General features: G+C 40.4%; 1 protein-coding gene across 10 annotated transcripts in view; it reads left to right on the forward strand.

Annotated features, from left to right (window-relative positions):
* Window positions 1–19106, forward strand: part of Osbpl9 (oxysterol binding protein like 9) — a 136234-nt gene that overhangs the window by 81979 nt on the left and 35149 nt on the right. For 4 of the 10 annotated variants that reach the window (XM_038332415.2, XM_038332416.2, XM_038332418.2 and 1 more), the window contains exons 5-9: window positions 3363–3431; window positions 9284–9379; window positions 10513–10560; window positions 11882–11911; window positions 12982–13032. In XM_038332415.2, coding sequence (XP_038188343.1) covers window positions 3363–3431; window positions 9284–9379; window positions 10513–10560; window positions 11882–11911; window positions 12982–13032 — 294 coding nt within the window. The remainder of the gene's footprint in view (window positions 1–3362; window positions 3432–9283; window positions 9380–10512; window positions 10561–11881; window positions 11912–12981; window positions 13033–19106) is intronic. The other 6 variants (XM_038332420.2, XM_038332422.2, XM_038332423.2 and 3 more) reach the window with 2 other exon arrangements.

Consider the following 19106-nt stretch of genomic DNA (forward strand, 5'->3'; position numbering starts at 1 on the left):
TGTTTAGAAAACATTGCATAATCAGAAGTTGTTAGGAGAAGTCTCAGTGCGTGCTTAAATGATCAGCTTATAAATTTAGATGGTTAATTTTACTTTCTCCTGCTTGTACATAGAGCGTACTTCCAGGAAATTTACCTGAACCGGTTACGTTTGGTAGATCTTTAGACTAGGGTGAATAAAATGTTGGTAATCTCAGGCTAGGACAGGGAAGAATGTTTGCTCCTCTGCTTCAGTTTGCCTAAATGCTGAGATAGCTTAACCTGGCTGACAACTTGAAAAATGGCCTTGAGGGTAAAAGAAAGCCCCTGCCCTGCAGGCCTGCTGACCTGACTGAAATCCCTGGATCCCACATAAAGGTGGAGGGACAGCATCCACTCCCCAAGAGTTGTCTTCTGTGTGCATTCATTCTATGGCATACTCCCACCCGAGAATAATAAAAACAAAATAAAAAGCCATCAAGTAGCCCAGCTAACCGAGTTGCCTCTGTTTGCAAACACCTTGAGTTTGCTTTCTTAGAAGCCAAATCATGAGCACGGTGGCAGGATGGGCATGGAATGCCCTCAGTGTCTTGCTTTATTTTTTGTTAAGGGGCTCATTTTTTTCTCCAGGATGTCAACAATCTCTGTTTGCAGGGCTTTTTGCTGCCTGGTGCTTTACCCTTAAATGATGTTACAAATTTGGCTATGATTCATTTTGCTTGGAATGGGGTATGAGTAGTTTCAGCAATGCCAACTCTTTTTTGATATATTTTAGGATTTCATAGATAATCTTTAAAGAGTAAACCTGGTGACTTTGCATATAATTTTTTGAAAAATATGTATAACTTGAGATTTCTGAATATTTTTCCATGAAGCCTTGATGTTTTTATAAAAAAATACTTAGAAAAGTTAAACATGTCAAGCAAAAACTGTGAGCACAAATCTCTCTTGGCCCCCATTTCCTAAGTCCCACCCAAGAAGTGACAGAATTCCATGGCTGTCCCTGTGTTTGACTTCAGGAGGAGCAGGAAGTGTGAGGGCGGATAAACTTAACAGTTTACAGTGTAACTGCAGTGGGCTTCTGCGTGTAGTTCCCTGTCACTCATGGTGAGGCCATCAGTTAGTGCTAACTAGTTTATAAAGGCCTGCAGGCTCAGGTTTTCATGATTTTTCCCTCTTCGTTGGTTTTTTGAGACAGGGTTCTCTGTGTAGCTCTAGCTGTCCTGGAATTTACTTTGTAGACCAGGCTGGCCTCACACTCAGACATCTGCCTGCCTCTGCCTCCCTCGTACTGGGATTAAAGGCGTGAGTCTCCACTGCCCAGCTAAATTGTTTTATTATCACTTTATGGAGTCCGTGCTTAAATTTTGTCCTGTCAGTGGAAGAGTGCAGAGAGCTTCATCTTAAGAACTAAGCAGTTGTGCCCAGTCATGAATTTTAGTGCTGATATCTGTACTGATCTTAATTCTTGATTCTCCTGTTGAGTGAAACAGCCCATTTCTGCCCTATCTCTGGGTGAGCAATTTAGAATTTGTCGTTCACTTTTCTTTTTTTAAACAAAACAAAAACTTAACTATTAAACTATTTCCTGTATAAATTTTTAAAATAGAAACAGTTTTAGTAGTTTGTTTGGTTAGAGTTGTGTTTAACCATTATAATCTTTGGTGGAGGGAAGCTTTCTTTTGACTCTTGACTACCAAGGTAGTTATTAGGTGCAGCTTATATTCTGTGCTGGCGGCACAACAACCAACTGTTTTCTGAACATCCATACAGGGTTTTCTTCTGATCTGTTTGCTGGCTGTATTTTGCCACGTTTTGTTACTGCTTTTACCATTTTTATACCATCCATTACCTTCTTCAGAGTTCATCAACTTATTGTTAGTTTTCTTTTAAAAAGGAGTGTTAAGTTTAATTCTTGTGCCTTTTTCTTGGTTGTTTATTCCCAAGAAAAACTGCACATGGCTTATAGTATTTATTCATCAGTCTTTTTTCTCTTTTTAAAATCCATCAGCATGACAACCTGTGAAGTACTGTGTCTGTCTTGGGATTAAAGACAGTGAGTTCTGGCTGTCCAAGGCTCCAGATCTAGAAAGGAAATGGATAGGGAAATGAAAGAGGGACAGTGAGCCAGCCTGAGCACACCTGCGGGAGTCTTAGGACGCGTAGAGTCAGGACTCAGAACTTGCTCCGTTAACACTTGTCTGTGCTCACTGATACTACATCACCACCTTGGGTGATTTTCAGACGACATGTCTCCTCTTTTCAAATAGTACTGTAACTTAATAGAAAAATGTAGTAGTATTTGTAGGTAGAGTGGGTTAGAATCCTAATTAAAAATCCTATCTGGGGAGGAGTTGGAGGAGCTGAAGCTGCAATCAGAATATATTGTATGAAAAAAAAAAACTTAGTTTCAATAAAAAAGAAAAAAATACTAATGGAAGATCAGAACGTTCAGTAAGCACTTGTGAAATAGGTTTAGGGTTAGTCTATCTTCTCTCTTTTATTTTAAGACAAGGTTTTACTTTGTAGTCCAGGCTAGCCTTGTACTTTCAGCTGTCTTCCTGCCTCGACCCCTCATGTGCTGGGATTCTGGGACTGAGCTTTGCCTATAACTATTTACAATGTCATAGTAAATTGAGATAAAATAAGAAATAAGTATTTAACAGACTTTATAGTATAGTACTCTGAAAAAATTCAATATGTCTTATTCATGGTGAATCTATAGTGTTGGTATTGCTCACTTAGAATTGTTCAGAAAAGACGTTATATGGCATTCTTGGGGTGCCCTGAAGGTTTTGGTAAGAAATCTATAGCAGCAGTGTGGGTAAGAGAAACTGATTTGAAGTCATATGTAGCCATGGAAAGATGTCTTCCAAGAAGGTGTAGTGGAGGAAAAAGTTTATCACTGTGCTCAGTTTTATGGATGTTTAAAATTGATGATCTTGTCTCCAAATGAATTGGCAGTTGACTGTTACATCTTTAGAGTTAAGAATACACAGAAATGCTTGCCTTCAGGACTCTGTTCTTGGCTGATGTGGCTGCACTGTGGGGCTGTAAATGTTTCAGGATATCATTAGTATCCCTCATGGAATCATGGGCACGTGAAAATTACTAAGTTGTTTCTTTAGTATACTTTTTGTTACTAAATGAACTGATCGGAAGACAAGATGGTGCCATTTCCCTAAGAGCTTAATATGCTCACTTAATTTTCTGAGAAACACAAAAGCCAGTAATTTTGGCAGACTGTTTGGTTTTTAACGTGTCACTTGCTATGTCCTTATTTTCCTCTGTATAGTTACAGGTTTTCTCTTAGTCCTTTGATTGCTGATGTCAGACTCACAGCATGGTAACTTTCTACTCTCTCTTTTCTTACCTTTATGGAAGATCAGTACCACACTTGCTTTTTTCCAGTCTTCTGGTATCTCTCCAGTTCTTGAATTTTCAAAAATAATTGTAAGTGATTGAATCGTAAGTATGCCCTCTGCTTCTTTGAGTGGGTGAGAGGTCATCTCAAACATGTCATCCCCAGTTGTTAGCATAGACATTGCAAGTGGTCTTATTTAAATTAAAGTGGAATTTGCGTAAAAATTAATTATTTTTAGAGTATTTGTTTTGCTAATAAAATGCCTGTTTGTCCATATTCTTTCTTACTTTTCAGCAGGTGTGTTTTCTTTGAATTTTCCTTTGTTAATATTTTAAGCTATATTTTTGTTATAGTTCTACTGCCAATGACTTGCTCTCTATCATTTCGAACTTTCTCTGAAGACAAATAATTTATTTAAAATATATTTTTTCTTTTAAATAAATTAATTTGTTTTAAGGCAGGAGTTACTATAACTCAGGCTAGCTTTGAACTTATGAACTTCCCGCTTCCACCTACCAGATGCTGGGATTCTAGGCGTGTACAATCACACATAGCTTCCTTTTCCTTTTTAGGGAGTTCATTTTTTTAATTGTATATTATTTTGTTCTGTTTAAGAAAAATGCTGCATAGCAAACTCAGTCCTTCAAGTTTTCATTAAGAAATAAGATTGATCGAAACTGTCTTATTTTTCACATTCTTTGTGTTATTACTCAGTCTCTTGTTCAGTGTTACTCTTAGTTCCTCAAATTACCCATAAGTTTCTTTTCTTTTTTGGGTGGGGGATGTCCCAATACACATTTTCTCTGGGTAACCTGGCTGTCCAGGAACTCGCTCTGTACACCAGGCTAGCCTCAAACTCAGAGATCTGACTGACTCAGCCTCCTAGTGCTAGGATTAAAGGTGTGAGCCACCACCACCACCTAGCTACCCATAGTTTCTTAATTTCTGATTCTGGTCAAGAATACGTTAAGCCACCTTCGGTAATTCTGACCTTTGTTTATTGGTGTGTCACTGTCATCAGGAGTTGCTTTAAAACCTTTTACTGCCTGCCTCAAAAGTCTTACTAGGAGAGTCCCAAAGCAAGCTATGATTTGCATGTTTCTCGGGGTTTAAGGTGACCCTTGTAATGCTCTTTTTAATTTGGATGAAACATTTTGTTGTGTATTTAATGTCCCACCTAAAATTGTTAATAGGAATTCATATAATTTAATTTGCTGGCCTGTTCGCTTTTAGGTGTCCCCTGAGAATATCAAGCTAGTCCTGTATATTAGAAATTAGAAGATTCATTCTTCTTGTTATATTATAGACCATTTTGTGTTTATTTTTCTATCACTGCTTTTAATCTTTTTAAAATTTTAGTGTTTTTAGAGAAGTCTGGCTGCTCAGAACTCTTGATCTTCCTTCTAAATGCTGGGACTATGGACTTTTAATTAAAATGTAAAGTGCAATTCTGTCCAGACTGACAAGTACTAGAACTGTGGTACTTTAATATCGTAAGACAGAGAACAGCGAGGTCCTGATTGCCGGCACTGCAATATGATCACTTCAGTTACTGCAGAAGGACATAGACAAGAGAAGAAAGGAAAGAGGGAACAGAGAACAGAAATTCAAAAGGAGCATGGGGAGCAGCTGTGGACATTTGGTGCAGCTGCCACGTGCATTCATCTAGCACTGCGACAGCCCCGAGGGTGCTGATGAAGGAACGGCACAGCTCCTGTCTTTTGTGTCTCTCTTCAGGGAAGTCAGAGTCATGTGCTCAGTGTTAGATAGAGCAGGTGCGAGAACTGAGACATGTGTCTGTTTCACTCCCAGACTGCTCTCTAGCAGTGTGCAGTAGCACCACTTTTAAAGGTCTGCCCTGCTTGTAGTTCTTTCCAAAGGAAGACAGACCACCCTCAGCCTGGGGAAGGTCTGTGTTTTTAGTCTTATTTAAAAAGAAGTCTGCAGCGTCAGCAGGATGGCTCACTGGGTAAAAGGCCCCTGATACACAACCTGATGATGGGTTCCATTTCCCAGAATCCACATGAAGGAGGAACAGAACTGACTCCTACAGGCTGCCCTCTGGCATCCATACATGTGTAGTAGTGTGTATGTGTGTGTGTGTGTGTGTGTGTGTGTGTGCACGTGTGCGTGTGTGTGTGTATGTGCGCGCACACATAAATAAAAGTATCTTTTAAAGTTAAAAGGACCAATATGAATAAGTGTAATGTCTCACTGTTAGGAGTATTGGCTGGAAAGAAGAACAGGTATATAATACAATTTTTAAAGGTTTTTTTGTTTTGTTTTTCATGTGCGTGTATATGTGTGTGTGCCTGTGTGGGTTCATGTGCATACAGTGCTTGTGGAGGCCAGAAGAGGGCATTATTTATAATTATGTATACAATATTCTGTATATATTCTGTCTATGTGTATGCCTGCAGGCCAGAAGAGGGCACCCGACCTCATTACAGATGGTTGTGAGCCACTATGTGGTTTCTGGGAATTGAACTCAGGACCTTTAGAAGAACAGGCAATGCTCTTAACTGTTGAGCCATCTCTCAAGCCCCCAGCCACACACACACACACACACACACACACACACACATTACTACACATGTATGGATGCCAGAGGGCAGCCTGTAGGAGTCAGTTCTGTTCCTCCTTCATGTGGATTCTGGGAAATGGAACCCATCATCAGGTTGTGTATCAGGGGCCTTTTACCCAGTGAACCAGGAACTGGAGTTACATGAAGTTGCGAGCCACTGTGTGGACTCTGGGACCTGAACTATGGCCCTCTGCAAGAACAGCAAGTGCTCTGAACTTCTGAGCCAGCTCTTCAACCTTTTTTAAAAAAATAAAAATTCACCAGTTTTATAATTTTATTTCTATACTACAAAATGTAATCAGAAATTTTAAGTCTCTTGTCATTCCATGAGATAGAGACAAGACGACTCAGCAACATCACTTCTTTTTTTGTGTGTTTGCTTTTTTAAAAAAAATATTTATTTATAATTATGTATACAATATTCGGTATATATTCTGTCTATGTGTATGCCTGCAGGCCAGAAGAGGGCACCGGACCTCATTACAGATGGTTGTGAGCCACTATGTGGTTGCTGGGAATTGAACTCAGGACCTTTAGAAGAACAGGCAATGCTCTTAACTGTTGAGCCATCTCTCCAGCCCCCAGCCACATCACTTCTAATGTCTGAATGGGAAGATAGAGGTGGTGGCTGATGGGGAAAATGGGTAATTTTAATGCACTTAGTCATTTTAAGAAAGGTGTCATTGCCACCTGCCTGTCTATGCTCCTGATAAATCCGTACATATTATTTCATTGGTTGTAGATAAGCTAACTCTGTAGAATTCCTTTTAAAGCACACCTACAATTTTCGTATTGCTATGCAGGGAAGTTAGACCAGTTCCGCGGTTTTAGGCTGATGACCACCATTACAAACCTCCCTATAAGCCTTCCATACCGAGAGGTTATGAAGCCCGGGGTTTATTCTGTTGGTGAAGGGAACTTGTGCAAGAGCGCCTGGGGGATTGAGAAGAGAGCCTAGTGAGGCTCATAGATCCAAGAAACAACAAAGGGTTATTTCTGAAGAATTAATTAAGGTGGGGTTCAGACTTGAAGTTTAAATAATGTGGTTCTCTTCTGTAGAAGAGTTTCACTGATTTGTTTAAAAAGCGCTGTTAATTTGCTGACAGTGATAGTTCTAAAAGAGCTTAGAAGAGCAGAGTCCTTGAGGATCACCTTTCCCTCTCCCCGTGCTGTCTGTTCACTCTGGATGTGTCACTGTCTCTCTGAACTGCTGAGTAAGAACAGTGTATTTAACTGATGGTAGCTGGCTTTTGATAGTCAAACCACTGCTAGTTATGCTGTATTACTCTTGAAATTAAACAAAAACTAAGCCAGGCATCTGATTTTCCTGTGGTATCTTAAGTGTCAGAAGGCACTGTCCCTTCTGTGAAATGTGATGTCTAAACTTCACTTTGCTTAGCAAACATTTCTAATATGAAGTTCTCTGGGATATTTTTTAAAAATGAAGAAGTGTGTAGCTGGGTGTGGTGGCCCAACATGGTTAATCCCAGCACTTTGGAGACATGCACAGGCAGGTCTCTGTGAGTTCCAGGCCATCCAGGGCTACATAGTGAGACCCTGTGTCAAAACAAACAAAACCCAAAAGAATGTGTTTGAGTATAATTTTGTTATTATACATTGATTATAATTTTTCTTAAACATTGTTTTCATATATATATTTTTCTTCAATTAGTTTCTTTACATGCATGTAAAAAAGCAAATATGGGCCGGGCGGTGGTGGCGCACGCCTTTAATCCCAGCACTCGGGAGGCAGAGGCAGGCGGATCTCTGTGAGTTCGAGACCAGCCTGGTCTACAAGAGCTAGTTCCAGGACAGGCTCCAAAGCCACAGAGAAACCCTGTCTCGAAAAACCAAAAAAAAAAAAAAAAAAAGGCAAATACGGCAAGATTTATTAGCTTTAAATTTAAAAAAGAAAATAATTACAAGATAACTGGCTTTTCCAATGGTCATGACAGGCTGTAATTTTTAAAATTTTTTAACATTTTGTGTCAGAATGTCAACTGTAGTTTGAGAAGAGCATCAGTAAATAGTAAGTAGTTATGTGATGGTGTTTTAGTAGATGGAGGTGGAGGGAAAGGAAGGAGTGGGGCGAGCTGGGGGTTCCTGTGCCCAGGTGGGGTGTAGCTATAATACAGAGAGCTCCAGTGTCGGCTCACTCACATGGAGATCATAAAAACAAGCAGTGTGCGTTGGCCAAAGGCAGAAGACTGGGAACAGCTGAGTTTGCTGAGCTACACCATCTGCCACCCATTTAGTACAGTTTTCTGGTTGGCTTAGAAGCCGATGGTGGTAGTTCCTCAGGACAGGACTGGGTGTGCAGGTAGATACCAGGGGCTGGGAATGTGTTTCTCTCCCAGTGCTTAACCTTTTACCATTTGTTCTTGTAGTCAGAGATAATTAAGAGCTCAAATTTTCTTTTGAACAGTCAGAACAAGAAGTGTATTGAGATGCAGATGTACAAAAAGTAGGATTGCTGTACTTTTAAACTGAGGAAGAAGAGAGGCGTCTAAATAAATAATTTACACCTTGTCCTGAGTGTAGTGTTCACACCAAGGCTGAAAGTGAATAGGGAACTTGATGAGGTGAGGAGAATCAGCAGTTGTACTTAGAAAAGGCTGTGCGGCTGTGTAACCCAGGCTAGTTGTAAATTTACAGTCCTCCTGTCTTAGACTTCCCAGTGTAAGACTGTTGATGTGTGCCGCTGTGCTCAGCTTTCTCTAAAAAAAAATTTTAATAAGGAAAAAAGAGGGTGGACAATTTCTGAGCTGATGGGATGGGTTAAGTATCTGTAATCCCAGCACTCAGAAGGCAGTTTGAGGCCTGCCTGGTGTACAGAGTTCCAGGACAGCCAGGACTGTTACACAGAAATCTTGTCTCAGAAAACCTGCGTGGTGTCAGGAGAAAACTGACTCCCACAAGCTGTCCTCTGAGCACACACATTGAGCCCCTACCTCTAAAAAAAACAAAGACACATGATTCTTGGGACAGGAAAACAATGGGAGGAAACAGGAAATAGCCTAGGAGGTTTTCTATTTCTTATTATATTATATTTTATACTAAATGACTGTGACTCTGGCGGAAAGGGAGCCAGGTGTGTGTGTGGGGGGGGTGATTTTGAGGGTGGGGCACCAACCCTCTCTCAGAGCAGCTGCAGTGCATGTATTGCTGAGTGGAAGGTTGATGCAGTACTTGTCAGTACTTGTCTCTGGAAATTTTGTTAGCTTAAATAAATTCGTTTGTGTAAATGAACTGTCTGTTTTGAAAGTTGAAATTATGCATTCGTGAAGGACGAAGCATTTCCTGTAATAATATGTGTGGCTTGGGCACTGCCAGATCATTCACTTTGTTTTTCTCTAGGGTTTGGATTCGGGATTTGTTCCTAGTGTCCAAGACTTTGATAAGAAACTTACAGAGGCTGACGCTTACCTGCAGATCTTGATAGAACAATTAAAGGTATGGCATGCTGTTCTGACATAAAGTAGTAAACGTTGCTAAGCTGGGCTTTGAAGTTACTAGAGGGTAATTTACATCCCTCATGGTTTTCAGCAATTTTTAAAACTGACAACTCCTTAAAAGTAGAATCTTTTCCTCTAGTTATATTGATAAAATGTTTGTACTGTACTCTTTGATTATTGAGGAAAAAGTAAATAGGATGTCGCTGAGATCTTGGGTTCCTCCTCCCTTTCATTTTTTTGGGGGTGACTTTTCACTTTGAATTAAAATGATAGGTCATAGGAAGAAAAAGAAACTCATTAACTTAGAAGACAAAGCAGAAAAAAAACTTTGAGTTTAAATAAATATTTCTAGTTACTGCAAGTTTTGTGGGTCTCATGTCTGTAATCCTAACCCTCAGGCTGAAGTAGGAGGATCACCTATTTGAGAGTAACTATATAGTATTCTACACAATTCCCGGCCAGCCTAGCTTACAGAGTATGACCCTGTTTTCAAAACAAACAATACAAAGTCTTGTGGAGGTGCTGGGAGATGGCTCAGTGCTTGATGTGCAGGCATGAGGTCTGAGTTTGGTTTTCCAGTACTCATATAAACACTGGGCACAGCAGCACATGTCTGTACACCAGCATGGGTGATACCACAAGCTTTCTGGGCACCATCAAGTCAATGTGAGAGCTCCACATTTGTTGAGGCAGACACTCTGTCTCCAGAAATAAGTTAGAAAATGATGAAGACACTCAGTGTTCTCTGGCCTCCACATAAAATGTGCAGGATGGAGACAGGCAGATCCTGGGAGCCTGCTGACCAGCTAGCCTGCCCAGAACAGAGCAAAGTGGAGAGTGGGAGAGGAAGACACTGACATGCTCCTCTGCCTCCATAGGTACACACATACATGAATTGCAAACATAGGCAAAAATCACTTTCTTACTGTAATTCTACCATGGCATTTGGTCTTAGCAGTTCATAGTCATTCTCGTAGAAGAATGAGATTTGATACAGAGACTTGAAATAATTTATGTGTATGTTAGCCACAGCAGAAATATTTAGGAACTAAGGTTTACTTTTCTGTTTGGTAGGTGTACACAGTGTAATAAATATCATGATACTAAAAGTGTCTTTTTCGTATCCTGTAGCTTTTTGATGACAAGCTTCAGAATTGTAAAGATGATGAACAGAGAAAGGTAACTTCTGTAACCATAATTTTACTTAATTTTTTTAAAATTCAAAGGTGTTTTGAAAAAAATAATGGAAATGCATCAGTATTTTATTATGATAACATTGTTGAAACGGGGGGAACTAAGGCATACTTAGATCCCAGCTCTGGGGAGGCTGAGGCAGCAAGATCAGGAGTTCATGGCCAGCTTGTACTACCTAGCAAGAGTCTACATAAACAAGACAGAATGGATGAGGCATGGGGGCACATGTCTTTGACCCCAGCACGTTACGCTTTGTGAGGACTACATAGTGAAACCCCCATCTCAAAACACAAAACAACAATAGCAAAAAGCCAAGCCTAACAACCCGCCAAAAACAATAGCACTGATCTACTATGTATTATTGTAATGTTCCCTCAAGTGGTATTTTCTGGTAAATTTTCAGTTGCAGCTTAATAATTAAATAAAAAGGATAATATTCAGGTTTTTAATATAATTCTGTTTTGCAAGTATTAGATGTTTGGGAGTAAGTTCTTTACACATAAGGTAGAAAGGTATTAAATTTCTAGGACTTGGGACCAGGCACACGCCATTAATCCCAGTACTTGGAAGGCAGAGGCAGGCAGATCAGTGTTCAAGGTCAGCCTGTTCTACATAGTTTGTTCCAAGATATCCAGAGCTACATAGTGAGATCCTGTCTTAAAAAAACAAACAACAAAACTAAAAGAAAGTTACTGTTTCCTTGTGGTCAATTCAGGCAGGGACCTGCTGGGAAAGAGCATGTGACAGGGAGAGCCAGTGCTTGCATTGCGGCCTCCAGGCCTTCAGTTGGTTTTCCTGGGTGTTTGTCGGGACTTCTTATGCTCTTCCTGGTGCAGCATTTTTTATTGCTGTTTTGCTTCCTTGCTGACAGTGGCCTTACAGTTTGGCCACTTAATAATAATATAAATTCATGTTCTAACTCACCTTCCATTAATTCTTAGTTTTGGAATTTATTTCTAGTTTATTTAAAAGACATTTTAGGGAACATTTTTTTGAAAAATCATGAAGTCTATAATAAATATAAAATCTGTTTTCCGGAAAGGTATAAGAATGTTTTATATTTTCTTACAAGTCTAGAAGTGCATAAATTTTATGAGTATTTATCCATAAAATATTTGGAATTTTAAATTTAAATATTGGATTTAGACTAAAAAATATAACAAAAAGTATTTCTTTCCTAACTTAATTACACTAACTTGGAATAGTGTAAGTGAGAAACCCCTTCACATGCCTAATCCCTGAAATAACAGTATGCACCTCTTTGTGATTTTCATTATTTCTGTTTTATAAAATTTATTTTTCACAGAAAGTTGAAACTCTCAAAGACACAACAAATGTAAGTTATGTATTAAACTCCGACTTTAATTTAGAACCTGCTGTTATTAATAAGAACAAGCAGTGTCTTAGTTTCTGTGGATTTTATGAGGGTTGTTTAAGATTCGAGTCATTGGCCAAGAATCTGTTACCCCTGTGGTTGAAATGAATCTGACGAACCATTTTATTTGTTTCTGCTCTTAACTTCAGTGGTATCTTGGGATAAAAGTATCCTCCATGCATAGGAGGCTGTTGTTCAACATGGTAGCACATACCTGTGATCCAAGCATGGATTAGGAGTAAAGGCCAGCCTCAGCTACATAGTGATCTCATTTTTGAGACCGTATCTCAACAACAACAACAACAACCAAAAAAAATGGTATCCCATATATGAGATACTTGGCACTGGAAGTATCTCTAATAGATCGTTTGCACATGCATAATATAAGATAAATAGAGGAGGGGACTCAATTCTGAACTCAAGATCCATTTAAGTTTCTTGCAGTTGATGCTTGCAGTTTGACTTCCTGACACCTGAAATTGTGAATTAGAACTTGGAGGATGAGGGATACTCAATCTGTACATACTCTCCTCTTGAAAATGCAGTAAGAATTGAGTTTCCTTAATGCACTGGCCTTTGATCTTATTTAATATGATGTTACTAATGATATTTGTGTCTTGATAAATGTATTTTTAAAATAGACAAAATAATATTTCAGATCTGAGTATTCTGACCAGATCCTACCCTATGTCTTGCTTTAGGCATTGACATTGGGGTTGCTACTGTTGATCTAAACAATTGAAGGCTAATTAGACTCAGACTCGCATATTTTCTCTTTGAGAGAAAAATAGTACATATTATTTGGGATAAATGATAGTGTGGTCTTCCTTAGTAAATCATAGAATTGCTAATAATAGCCTGTCACACTGTCATCAAATTAGAACTCACCATATACATAGAAAGATGTATTTAATGTGTAGACTTTACTCCTTTGTATATTCGAACTGATTTTTAAGACTGTTTTAAGTTCTAATATCATATAACTATTTTATTTGCAACAAGACCCTAAAATCAGTGTTTTGTCTTTATAGAGCATGGTAGAATCAATTAAGCACTGCATTGTGTTGCTACAGATTGCTAAAGTAAGTAAACTTTACTTTTTATTTCCTTTCAAAGTTTATGATTTAAGAAATTGTATTGGAATTTTTCTTTAGTATATACAAACTTAGTTCTGAAATGTTTTTCAACAGTAAACAGAATTGTGAAACTCTATATTTTGTTGAACAATTACTATGTTTGGATGTTTTCACAGACACACATGTGTCTGTTTTCTGGTAAAATTTCTCATGGTGGCTAGGAAGTAAGGGAGCATGTTTAAAGAGCGCATTCTTTGGCTAGGAAGTAAGGGAGCATGTTTAAAGAGCGCATTCTTTGGGTAGGAAATAAGGGACCATGTTTAAAGAGCATACATATTCTTTGCTTTAACCACAGCTGCAGCTTGGAATAGAAGACTGTATTTTGTTAAGTCTTTTACATAATTTTTTTCTTAGAAATCAAGAGTTAAGCTTTACCACAGCTGTTTTCTTGTACATTATAGCGTATAATAGATACATTTTTGAAATTGGTGTATTTTGTTTGTTTTTGAGGAGGAGAGGATACTGAACTACATTGGTAAACCAGTCATTAATTGTTGTTATCCATGGAACAAAATGGGTAGTGAATTATTTTGGGCTAAATACTAATGTATACCCACTTTTATGAAAGCTTTTTGGTCCTGGGATTTTTAGAGAGAGAAGTAGGTTTGAGAATAAGCCTTCCATTCACCATTATACTTGACGTTTGTGTGTCTGTAGCTAGTGGGTAGCAGCAGGTAGGTGACAGCTTGGCAGGGAGGTTGGAAAATAATCAGTGGTGTGTTTTACTTGTTCATATGTTTGCATTTGCCCAGGGTTAGAATCTTGTTTTCCCTCACATTGTTAGTGACACAGTAGCATAGGGCAGGGCCAGAGACATAAAATTCAGGCTAAGGTTTTGTTTAATTTTTCTGGATCTAAATTTCTGTGACTGCATGGAGAGCACCTGCAGATATAGGGGAGGGGACAGAGTGGGAAGAATTACACTCTCATCCAAAAGCATATCTAGTATGGTGGCAGAAGAAATGCAGCTTAGACTTGCTGGCCAGCCTGGGGAGTCTCTAAAGGACACTCAAAATATTCAGACAGATAGCTGCACTTGGAGTGTAGCCTTTTCTTGGCTCAGCGGCTACTTCTTAGTTACTCATTAAGGAAAGTTTATTACGTGATATATTCATTGTGTGTAGCAGTCAGATCAGCCAGCCTGTGTTGATGCAGTCTTCTGTCGTGGGGAATTTGGTCTTCAGCCTTGGTGTTAAGAACCTTTGCCTGCTGAACTGTCTTGCTGGTCCTCATCAGGAGTATTTTTGATGTTCTCTGTCTTTGAACTGTATTACAGTTCAGATTATTCCGTTTCTTTCTACTGGTTCCCACAGCTGAATGTGTTAGTCTAGGTTGACAGATGTACTATTCAGTAGTGGTACTCTGGAGTCACTTTAATCAATCCCAGCAGGGAAGTTTGAGCACGCTGTAAGGCTTTCAAGCATGCTGCCCCCTATATGACTCTGCATCCGTAAGCTTCCTTTCCGTGCCCATCGTCTCAGTGGCCAGCGCAGGTGTCTTGAGATGTCTGCTAGGCACCATAGCGTTTGAGCCCTCGCTCTCTTTCATCTACTGGTTGGCCACACTGTTTGATAACAGGGGGCCTGTTTCCCTTTGATTTCCTCTTCAGGGGAGGCAGCTTTCTTCTCAGTTTCAGGGACCTTTGCTTCTGTTGAGTGGCTCCTCTCACAGATGTCCTCCGGGATGGTCTCTTCCCTCACTTTGCTCCAGTTTCTGCCCACAGCCCCATCAGGAGTGGAGGCAGTGCCTCTTCCCTCTTCTGGACCCCACTGGAAGTAGTAACCTGGTGCCCTCCCCGCAGCAGAGGAGCTGGGGGCTGTGGCGGCGGCTCTGGACTCAAGAAGCCCCGCTTTTCTTTAAAGACTAATATGATTAATCTCTCTCTATATTCTCTCCAACATCCTCCTATCTACTCTCTCTCTCTCTCTCTCTATCTTCTCTCCCCCCTCCCTCCTCTCTCTTCTCTCTCTCTCTCTCTCTCTCTCTCTCTCTCTCTCTCTCTGTGTGTGTGTGTGTGTGTGTGTGTGCATGTGTGTGTGCGTGCGCGCATGCACACCATATGAATGCACGAGCCCCCTGAGGTCAGAAGAGAACACCAGATCCCCTGAAACTGGAGTTCTTTTGAGTGCTTGGACCTGAACCTGAGTCCTCTGGAAGAGCAGGAGGTGTTCTTAAGCTAAGCCATCTCTCCAGTCCGGAGGGACCCACTTTGAAGATGGCTTATTTACATGGTGGTGGGTGGTGTTGGGAGAAGAGTTCAGCTCCTCTCTGTACTGTCTTTGTGGCTGCCCAGGCCTCCTCACAGTGAAGTCATTTCCAAGAAAGCCAGGCAGGTTGCAGTGTGGAAATCATGCATAACTTTTGCTCTTAGTGGGGATAGTCACAAAAGCCCACATAGGTTCAGCATTGGAGAGAATATGATACTTGCCTAACAACAGACCATTGAGGCACATTTGATCTCCTATATTTCATATTCTTAAAGTCTTAGGGAAAAATCAGTTTACTGTTTAGAAACTAGAGAAGAAAAGAAAATGTCATAAGTTTATAATCTGAGCAGGAAACTTGAGTTTTCTTTCTCCATAATTCTAAATGACCCATATTTTTAATTTTTCTGTATCAGAATTACGGACTTTAGAATCTCAAGTGTGTAGTTAAGTCAGTTTTTTACATAAAGGGGAAAGTACTAATTTGAGTTGTGTAGATATTAAATGCAGTTTTGTAGAGAATGTGTGTGCTGGGCCAAGAGTTCCTAGACCTCAGCTAGGCTGGCTAGGACAGATAGGACACAGCATTCAGTCACAGAGTTATATAACCAAGATCAGCAAAGAAAATAGCACAGAAACAGCACTCAGAAAACCAGACACATACTCAAGTCTTCCCTAGTGAAATCCTATATGATGTGCCCAGTTCCTGCAGTCACAAACCATTACCAAGTGTGAGAAATGCTGTTTACTAGGGAAGCTCCTTAGAGACACTGTGCCCAGGTTTCTACTAGAGGCTCATCAATAGACCATGCTGTTCCCACAAGAGGCTTAGTGAGCTACTCTTTGTATTCGGGACTTGAGATGGAGGAACTGCCGCAGGTCTGCTGTAGTCCTTCTCTGCATATGAACTTTAAAAAGTGGTGCCAAGTCTTCAGATTCTTCCTGATGGACACGTTGATGTCTAGATTTCTGAAAGTCTATATTAATAGATAAATTTTGGGATATAATTTGACCATTATGTTTAAAACAAAGACCAAACAAAGATTGCCTTCTACTGAATCTCCCAGAAAGCTTCCAGAAAGGACAGTTTAATACATTAGCATTGTATTTATATGTTTTATCTGCATAATACTAGAGGATGGTTGTGGTTATGCTTGCTACTGTGGGATTACTCTTTTACACTGCTTGTGTACCTGGCTTCTCTTTGCACCACTGTTTTGGAATGTCTCCCAAGTGTCTACTGGGAAAAACAAAGGCTATAGCTGTTACCTTATCTTATTCTGAGTCTCTGATGACTTCCTTTGGTACTGCATGTCCTAGTTACAGTTTGGCTACTGTGACAAACACTATGACCAAAGGCACCGTGGGGAGGAAAGGCTTTATTTCTTCTTACAACTCTCAGGTCACACTCCAGTGCTGAAGAAGTTAGGAAGGGAACCTGGAGGCAGAACTGAAGCAAAAACCATAGAGGAATGCTGCTTGCTGGCTTGCTGTCCATTGTTTGCTTAGGCTGCTCTCTTCTACCCCCAGGATCATCTGCCTGGGTGGCACCACCAACAGCACGCTACCTCTCTCCCCATCAGTCACTAATCAAGAAAATGCCTACAGTCTTGTCCACAGGTAGTCTGATGGAGACACTTATTCCATTGAGTCTTCTCTTCCCAGATGTGCATAGGTTAGTGTCAAGTTGACAACTCTATCTAGGACACTGCACTAGTTTCCTTTAATTTAAAAAAACTCAGTTTTAGGGGGCTGGAGAGATGGCTCAGTGGTTAAGAGCATTGCCTGATCTTCCAAAGGTCCTAAGTTCAATTCACAGCAACCACATGGTGGCTCACAACCATCTGTAATGAGGTCTGGTGCCCTCTTCTGGCCTGCAGGCATATACACAAACAGAATATTAATAATAATAAATAATAAATATTTTTTAAAGACTCAGTTTTATATCTAACTTTTCTCCCTTAAGTACTTTCCTATATTTTATCATTTTATCCTCATAAAAACTCTGAAATAAGTACAATTTTACATGAGTGAACATGAAGAAACCCAAGATATGTAATTTTCTGAGGTTGCAGTATTCTAAAAGTACAACAATCATACATTTTCTTAATTTCTTAAAAAATTAGTGAATTTTATATTCCAGCCTCAGTTTCCCCTCCCTCCTCTCATCCCAGTCCCTGCTCTCTCTCTACTCTCCCATCCCACCTTTGTTCACTCCCCTAATCCACTCCTCCTTGTTTCCTTGATAAGAAAGAGTATCAACAAAACATGACAGATCAAGTTGCAAGTAGACTTAGCATCTCCTCATGTATTGAGGCTGGTCAAGGCGATCCAGTATGAGGAATAGGGCCCTAAAAGTCTGTAACAGAGATAGCCCCCGCTCCTACTGTTTGGAGTCCTCCTAAGCTGCACAACTCTAATATATAAAGAGTACCTACGTCAGTTCCCTGCAGGCTGCCTCATTGGCTCAATCTCCATGAGTCCCTATGAGCCCATGTGAATTGATTCTGTGAGTTTTCTTGTAGTGTCTTGATGGAGGACTCTCATTGGTTAATAAAGAAACTGCCTTGGCTTTTTGATAGGGCAGGATTTAGGTGGGTGGAGTAGACAGAACAGGAAGAAGGAAGTGAGGCAGATGGCTCAGTCAGATGCCATGCCTCTCCTCTGAGAGAGATGAGATGGAGCCAGCCACCAGGTCAGACATGCTGAATCTTTCCCGGTAAGACACCACTTGTGGTGCTACATAGATTATTAGAAATGGGTTAAGCAAGATGTGAGAATTAGATAATAAGAGGCTAGGACTAATGGGCCAGGCAGTGTTTAAAAGAATACAGTTTCCGTGTAATTATTTCCGGGCATAAGCTAGCCAGGCGGCCGGGAACCAGGCGGGAACGCAGCCCGCAGCTCATTACTACAGTGTCTTTGACCCCTCTGGCTCCTACAATCCTTTCTCCTCTTCTCAGAATTCTCCAAACTCCGACCAGTGCTGGCTGTGTATCTGCATCTTTCCCTACCAGTTGCTGGATGAAGCCTCTCTGGTGACAGTTGGGCCAGGCACCAATCTGGTCACAGGAGATGGCCTATTCAGGCTAAAGGATTTTTGCTTCCTCAGATTTTTCTGAGTATGTATTTTCTCCCAGAGATCTTTGATTACTTTCTAGATGGTACTCACCAGGAGATGCTTTCCCATGCCTGTCTATGCCTGAGAGCATCCCAGAAGACTAATTCTTCATCTTCACACCCATGTTGGGCACAGAGCCTGTTAGAAGGCAAGTGGGAAGGAAGAGTGCAGAAGAGTTCAGGGTCCACCATTCAAAGTCTTAAGTCCTTTCTCATGCAGTTATGAGGAAGGATTTTTGTGTCACCAACTTTCCACCACTTTCTTCACCCCCTGAGGCACACACAACCTTGCAGAGGTAAGACAAAATGGTAGTTAGCCAAGAGCGTGAACTCTGCAGGGAGGCTGCCTGCATTGGGAGCTTACCTCTGTCACAGTCCAGTGGTGACAGTAATGCTGCCAGTGGGCATGGGATGCAGTTCAGTTAGTAAAGTGTCTGCCTAGCATGCACAGAATCCTGGGTTCTATCCCCAGCCCCATGTAAACCAGGTATGGTGGTGTAAGCCTGTAACTGGAGACAAGGAGATCAAGAGCTCAGGCCATCCTTTGAGTCCAGCCAAACAAGCAGGCCCAAACAAAAGAAAACAGAAAAGAAAAAAGTACCGGTTACAGGGTTATTGATGGAGTAAGTGAATGTACATACAATACTTACCAGGTAGTGTTAGCTATTACATTATCACTCTGTGAATACAGCTGTT

This window comes from Arvicola amphibius, chromosome 6 (genome assembly GCF_903992535.2).
Source record: "Arvicola amphibius chromosome 6, mArvAmp1.2, whole genome shotgun sequence".
Lineage (NCBI taxonomy): Eukaryota > Metazoa > Chordata > Mammalia > Rodentia > Cricetidae > Arvicola > Arvicola amphibius.